The 7,834-nt window shown below is 49.1% G+C and overlaps 1 protein-coding gene across 1 annotated transcript in view; it reads right to left on the bottom strand.

The window, feature by feature from the left end:
- LOC112110156 (vasoactive intestinal polypeptide receptor 1-like) overlaps positions 1–7,834 on the bottom strand; it is a 76,778-nt gene that overhangs the window by 58,966 nt on the left and 9,978 nt on the right. The window contains exon 2 of the mRNA XM_026657817.1: positions 6,598–6,712. Within this exon, the coding sequence (XP_026513602.1) occupies positions 6,598–6,712 (115 nt within the window). The remainder of the gene's footprint in view (positions 1–6,597; positions 6,713–7,834) is intronic.

The raw sequence follows: 7,834 nt of genomic DNA on the forward strand, positions 1-7,834 counted from the left end.
CTGTGGGATGTGGTGTAGGGCTGTGTCAGGCTGCAGAACATGGTTTTAATATGACCCACAGGGCAGCACTTGTGGTCTGAGCTAGGAATCTGTGTCCTCAGCTGTTTCCCTGCAATGAGCTGTGCTGGAGTACACGACTCCAGGAGCTCATTCACAGGCCGTAGCGTTGCTGACAGGTTAGGAATAAATCTGCCTAAACAGTGGATCATATTTTGGATTCTTGTCAGCTCCAGATGGATTCAGGAGGCTGCATTTCCTTTCGGCCTTTTACCTTCTTCGCTCTGGGCTTAGGCTGGGCTCACTCAGAGAGCGCCCCAAGCAGTTTGGCTGTTTCTGGCTCAGCAGGCAGCTTTCTGAAATTCATAACAGACCATGACTGTTCCTCTTCTGTACGCCCATCGTACTAGGCCGTCATCCACGTGACTCTCCCTCCCTGAGGGGCAGTAACTAGAGGAGCTCAGCCGCCCCACTGATGGCAAAGGAAGGTGGGGGAGGTTGGAGCCAAACAAGGCACCGTCTGGGGATAGAGAATCCGTCATGTGGAAACCCAGAGCTCTTGCTGATCCTGAGGAATGTATCTCATTTTTATCCAGCTCATAATGAAGGAACTTCAGGGCCCTTTCCAGGGAAGCCACTGAGGTCATTTTAGGAATTTCTCTTTCAAACCCTGATTCTCTGTGCCAGCCCCCCGCTTCCTGAGCCTAAAGTGTTCTGCAGCCTTTGGCTTGGGTTAGTTTGCAGGGCTGGGGCTTCTGCCGGTTGAGTTCACAATGTTCGCTAGAGGCCGAGTGATCTGGTGCATGGGGCAGCACTGCAGAGACCTGCGTTCTCAGCCTGGCTTTGCTGCTGGGTGACCTGGTGCAAGTTGCTTTGTCTCTGGCTCTCCTCCCACTCTTTGTTGGTTCAGAGAGTGAGCTCGCTGGGGCAGGGTCTGCGTCTCACCCCATGCAGCGCCTGGCACGATGGGGCCCTGGGCTTAGCTGCAGCTGTTCTAATACTAGTAACAGAGCAGATTGTGAGGCTCTTGCCCATATCGGCTTGTTCACAGTCTGATGTTCCTCTTGATTGTCCTCCTCCCGAATGTATTTTCTCCCCCTTGGTCCCCAAGCCATCCTCCAGCTAGCACAGAGCCCTGCAGTGCGTCTCCTCAGCCACATGGAGCCACTATCTCCATCCTGCGCTTCTTCCCACAGAACAGCAAGTCAAGTTCAAGGTCTCAGTCCCTATCTTAAAGGCGCTACAGGGCCTGGGATGAGTGTATCAACAAGAGCTGAAAGCCCTGAGATGAGGACAGCGCAGGACGGCTCTGCTCCTCTGGCCCCACAGAACTTTCTGTCCCAAGCGGGAAGCTTGAGCGCTCGCGGGGGCCAGCCCCGACTCTGGAATGAACCCCCAGAGGACAGAATCCTCCCCACCTCCTGGTCTGAACACCAGCCACGCCTCTGTCCGGCCTTCATTGACACACATACAGCAGCGTGGACACATTGAAACAAAGGCCTACCAGAATGACCCACTCCACCACACCCCTGCTATCCCCATGGGAAGGGGATGAACTAAATGGGACAGAGGTTAGTCCCGTCACGTAGTGCACAACTGGAAGGCGCTCGGATACCACAGGGATGGGGTGGGATGAGAATATGCCTTGACTTGAGTAGAATCCCCTCTGGGTTAGCACCACCCTGAGACACTGTCCCCGTGACTAGCGCCCCAGGCCAAGAAAATGTGAGCAGCCCTGCTCCAGTGCAAGGAAGGATTGGTGAGAAGGGACTGGAAACATGCCAGATCTTGTCCCCAGAGCAAGGAACAGAGCTGGGGTCCGGGGCAGGAGCAGTGGGTATAATAGGCCACCACCGACCCTGCCGCCAGACCTCTGGGCTGTGGTGGCCCCGCCTCTTCCCCTCCCTACTGGGAGTGGGCTTCTGCCAGAAGATTTTGCTTATTTATCATGCGCCATGCAGGTTCCTGGGCGGCTGAAGAGGCAGTATCTGCTACTCAGCTTCCCGGGTCCCTTGGACTTCCCAGGGAGATTGCTGATGAACCGGGAAGCTGAGTAGCAGATACCACCTCCTTCGCCGTCCTGAAACCTGTGTGGCACATATAAAAGCTCAGTGCCTGGCTGCTCCTCTCCAGCACGGCACCCCCCTCTCCGGTGCCCATAAAAACCACCCTGGAGGGACCAGGCACAGAGAAAATCCCTCCTCCAATCTACACATCCACTGAGGGGCTGGGACAGAGACCTCTCTGAACAGACACACTGAGGGGGGGATGGCCAGGAACAGAGCCCCCTACACAAAACCCTGGGGGGCAGCTAGAGTGACAGGTTAGGAGCAGAGCACACCCCACAGACCAGAGGGGAACCAAAGCTCCCCCCAAACACCCAGCGGGGGGAGACACAGCCCTCTCCCCCACCCACAGCTGGGGGGCAACAGCCCCCCACTCTCACACACACAAGTGGACAGAACCCTGCGTGGTACTATCCCTAGCCCCCCATAACGGCTCTGGACCCACCCGCCCCAGGGTCAATGCATGCCCCTGGGCCCCACTCTCCTCCCGTCTGCCCCCAGGCAGCAGCTCCCTTCTGGGAAGGGCTCATCCGAGGCAATGGTGAGTGTGGGCACTGTAGGGGCAGGTGATGCGTGCCTGCAGGTGCCCAGCCAGCGCGCAGGTTTGGGTTGCCTCGGGTGAGCAGCCAGGCACACGTCTGGGAGGGAGTGGGGGCTCCGCTGCCCTGAGGGTCACTGGCCTGGCTGCCCATTGGGGATGAAGGTGAACGTAGTAGCACACACCAGGCAGATTTGCAATGCACACACTGTAATTAATGTAACCAGCGCAATAGACTAGTACAGCTGTTCACATTTTAATCCTTGCTGGCAAACAAATGCTGGAACAATCAGCCCTGGGAGGAAAGGAGGGACGCACGCAGCGAGTGGGGAGGGGGCCAAGCGGGGAAAGGGGTGGGGCCTGGGGTGGGGCGGGGCCATGGGTGGAAGAGGTGGGACGGGAAGCTAGCCTCCCCAAGTGGAAGCTTCACCTGCCACCCATGGTCTGGAGGTTAAAGGTCACCTGTCTATGCACCCACCCTCCCTGCAGTAGAAAGACAGATGCTTTTACTGCCTCCTACCCCCTGTTTGCAATGTTTGTGTACAAAGCAGAACATCAACTCTTGAGCCCAAGTCCAAGAGAAAACGAATGCGTTCTTCCCCGACGAAGGAGTGTGGGCACCGGCAAGAGGCTTTTCCTCCAACAATGTCCTTCTAAAGGGCTTTGCTGAACTCAGATGAAAACTTCCCCAGAGTGAGGAACTATTCAGGTTTTGAAGTATTGTGGGGTGTCTGTCTTTGGCTGCCTGTGTGAGCGCTGAACAACTGCCGGGAAGGATTTCGAGGCTGTGGCAATGATGCCAAGGCCACATACCCCCCAGGCACAAACACTGACGACCCACAATTAACTCGTTAGCCTTGGCACAGCAGAGCAGAAGTTCTAAGAACACACTGGTCTACAATTTTTGAGAAGTCGTCTGCTTCAGAGATAAAATGTGCTATTTATTATGTATTTTGATGTGCTGAATTCAAATATGACAATTAAAACAAATGATTGGCTACTGTTTCTATGATATTTAAGTTTTTACATTTTAGGTCTATGTATATTGTGTAGATAGTAGAGTTTTAATCATAAATTGTAAACCTAGGTCTTTTCATGTGTTTATGGTTGCTTTACATGATAATATTTCACCTGTCCTGTTTATGTAACACTTTAAAAACCAGCAAAAGGGTTATATAAATAAAATTGATTATGAAACAAAAGGCAAAAAACTATTATGTACATAGTTTAGTCCTATTCAGTGTCTACTCGGCGCTTCTTGGCTTGTCTCTTGTATTCATTAATGGAGCATCTCTTGTCACTGTCCAGCAATAGTCTGCAAGCATTGATGGACTCCATTTGCCCTGATAGCGTTTCTCCATTGTTGCAATGTCCTGGTGAAATCGCTCGCCGTGCTCGTCGCTCACTGCTCTGCAGTTCGGTGGAAAAAAATCTAGAGGAGAGTGCAAAAAATGTATCTTTAGTGACATGTTGCAACCAAGGCTTTTGTATGCCTTGAGGAGGTTTTCCACCAACAACCTGTAGTTGTCTGCCTTGTTGTTTCCGAGAAAATTTATTGCCACTAACTGGAAGGCTTTCCATGCTGTCTTTTCCTTGCCACGCAGTGCATGGTCAAATGCATCATCTCAAAGAAGTTCACAAATCTGAGGACCAACAAAGACACCTTCCTTTATCTTAGCTTCACTTAACCTTGGAAATTTTCCACGGAGGTACTTGAAAGCTGCTTGTGTTTTGTCAATGGCCTTGACAAAGTTCTTCATCAGACTCAGCTTGATGTGTAAGGGTGGTAACAAAATCTTCCTTGATTCAACAAGTGGTGGATGCTGAACACTTTTCCTTCCAGGCTCCAATGACTGTCAGAGTGGCCAGTCTTTCTTGATGTAGTGGGAATCTCTTGCACGACTATCCCATTCGCAGAGAAAACAGCAGTACTTTGTGTATCCAGTCTGCAGACCAAGCAAGAGAGCAACAACCTTCAAATCGCCACAAAGCTGCCACTGATGTTGGTCATAGTTTATGCACCTCAAAAGTTGTTTCATGTTGTCATAGGTTTCCTTCATATGGACTGCATGACCAACTGGAATTGATGGCAAAACATTGCCATTATGCAGTAAAACAGCTTTAAGACTCGTCTTCGATGAATCAGTGAACAGTCTCCACTCATCTGGATCGTGAACGATGTTGAGGGCTGCCATCACACCATCGATGTTGTTGCAGGCTACAAGATCACCTTCCATGAAGAAGAATAGGACAAGATCCTTTTGACGGTCACGGAACATGGAAACCCTAACATCACCTGCCAGGAGATTCTACTGCTGTAGTCTGGAGCCCAACAGCTCTGCCTTACTCTTGGGTAGTTCCAAATCCCTGACAAGGTCATTCAGTTCACCTTGTGTTATGAGGTGTGGTTCAGAGGAGGAGGATGGGAGAAAATGTGGGTCCTGTGACATTGATGGTTCAGGACCAGAAGTTTCATCCTCTTCCTCTTCCTCATCTGACTCAAGTGAGAATGATTCTGGTGCATCAGGAACCGGCAGTTCTTCTCCGTGGGGTACTGGGCGTATAGCTGTTGGAATGTTTGGATAATGCGCAGTCCACTTTTTCTTCTTTGACACACCTTTCCCAACTGGAGGCACCATACAGAAGTAACAATTGCTGGTATGATCTGTTGGCTCTCTCCAAATCATTGGCACTGCAAAAGGCATAGATTTCCTTTTCCTGTTCAACCACTGGCGAAGATTTGTTGCACAAGTGTTGCAGCATATGTGTGGGGCCCACCTCTTGTCCTGATCTCCAATTTTGCAGCCAAAATAAAGGTGATAGGCTTTCTTAACCATAGTGGTTATACTGCGCTTTTGTGATGCAAAAGTCAATTCACCACAAACATAGCAGAAGTTATCTGCACTGTTCACACAAGTACGAGGCATCTCTGCTCATTTTGACTAAACAGAAATGTGTCCCTTTGCAAAATCAAACACTGACAAATAAGAGAGCACGACACTGTATGATTTCTAGAGCTGATATAGGGCAATTTGTTCAGCAGAGTGATGTAAGCTTCGTTATGATTGCATCATCCATGACTTCTAGGAATAACATGATGCAATTCATATCATGTATGACGCAATACCAGCTTCAGATTGCATCATTCATTGTTTTGCCTAAAAAGCAAGTACTGTCCAAACCCAGTCATAGATTTATTCATAGATCCAGTCAAAGATGTATTTTAGTCATTTCTGGTTTAAATTGAGATCCCTTCCCTTTATAACTCACTTATCCTCCGCCATTCCCAAGTCAAGGGTCGTATATACTGACCCAATAGCATATCTTGAAAACTAGAGCCAATCAACAATTTTAAGCATCATTTTCGTTCTCAGTGACCCAGAATTAGTAAAGTTTGACTACATTTATTTCAGAAGCATTTTGGCTGTAGAGCAGTGACATCTTAGCACCTAGGAGCCTGTGACAGATCTTCAATACAGCTGGCTAGAGAAACAGAAAGGGCCTGATCCCTGACTGCCCAATCAACTGGCATGAAGTTGCGGCAAGGTTTCGATAAAAAAATACGACCACTTTAACCTAGACAGATCTCCAGCCCCATTCCCTGCCCATCTCTGGACCTTTGCAACCCCAGCTCTATCGGTAAAAGTGACCTGCAAAGGAGCTTTCTTTTTGTAAACTGGATTTGTGACCCATTTGTTTAAGTCTTTTTTAAGTATAAAAAGGGATTAAGGAGTTAAAAATCAGCACTATAAGATCCTTGGTTCTTTTACTTTAAAATATCTGGAATGTCAGTCTGATCTACCCTGGTTTTCTGCAGGCCTCGCTGGGGTCTCCAATGTATACTGCAGACTCTCTCATCTTCACCCAGGGGCCAGTGTTGGTGAAACTTTCACTGAGGCATTGGAGTCAAGTCCTTCCCTTCTCCACTAGAGACCTCGCCCCGTCAGAGAGGCTTCAGGAAGCCTAGTGATGCTGGAACTCACTCACCTTTCCAGCTGGAAGACTCTGGAGACTCGTTGCTTTGGTTTTCCCTCCTGATTGTTTCCAGACACTCAGCCTCTCGTTCCTGTAAATGCAGAATGATGGAGCACTCTGGGTGGGTCGCCTGCACCTTCAAGAGGAAACGGACAGACACCAGAACACAGGGTGTTAAAGGACTTTCACTCTTAACACACCCGTGCCTTCTGTTCAAGGATAAAATATTCCTGTGTGTCATATTTCCGCTAGCCCCAACCCCAGGCAGTCCAGGGCAAACGGGGGTGGGGGAATGGACGGACAGCAGAGTATTTGAAACAGAGCAAGAGAACAAAATATATTAGAGACAGAAAAAACTATTAGGACATGTCTCTCGCATTCCTCTGTCAGCCAGGACAAGGTTGTTCCCTGCAATAGATTTCCTAGTTCTTGGTCCTGTCCATTTTAACAGGTTTGAAGAGGAGACACCTGGGTAGTTGTAGGAAGGCAAAACCTTTCTCTTATTCCAAGACAAACCAGTGGGAAGGTGTCTCTGCAGTGCAGGTACAGGGGGTTCATTAAAGTTTCAGGCTCTGTCATCTGGACAAGTGCTGAATGTACAGGATAGCGAGACATCTGGGAGAGAACTCTCAAACACATTTGGATTTCAGGATCATTCCAGAAAAGTCCATTGCTGGCACATTTTTTTAAAGGACAGGAAGGTTATAAACCTTTAATGAGATTGGACAGTTACATAGCCTCCCACATCCCTAAGCCTCCCAAAGCAATTCACAAACTCTGCTCTGTGCCAAAGGAGAGAACAGTAGGCAGATTGCGAAGTCAAGCACGCAGAAGCTAGGAAATGCCCATTCAGCCCCCTTGGGCGCGTGCATCACGACACCATCTTTATTAATATGATTGCCCTGTTTTTTCCCCGTCTATTTTTACAGCAGGAGAACTGAGGTGCAGAAAGAGTAAGGCCAGTGTTTGAAAAATGCCCAAGAATTCTGCATGCCCAACCCGAGACACCTCAGGTCTGGTGTTTCAGAGGCACTAAAGCATCCACAGCTCCACTGATGTTGGAGAGGCCAGGGTTCAGTGCTTTGGAAATCAGTCCTTAGGTGTCTCAAACTGGATGCCCAGATTAGCCTTGCCATGCCTCAAATTGAGGGTCAGTACAGTACAGAGCGTGAGGCACTCAGATACTATGGTAACAGTAAAAATAGAAGTACGATAGATAGATAGATAGATAGATAGATAGATAGATAGATAGATAGAT

The sequence above is a fragment of the Terrapene carolina genome, unplaced genomic scaffold, assembly GCF_002925995.2.
Source record: "Terrapene carolina triunguis isolate 2854851 unplaced genomic scaffold, T_m_triunguis-2.0 Scaffold318, whole genome shotgun sequence".
Taxonomy (NCBI): Eukaryota; Metazoa; Chordata; order Testudines; family Emydidae; genus Terrapene; species Terrapene triunguis.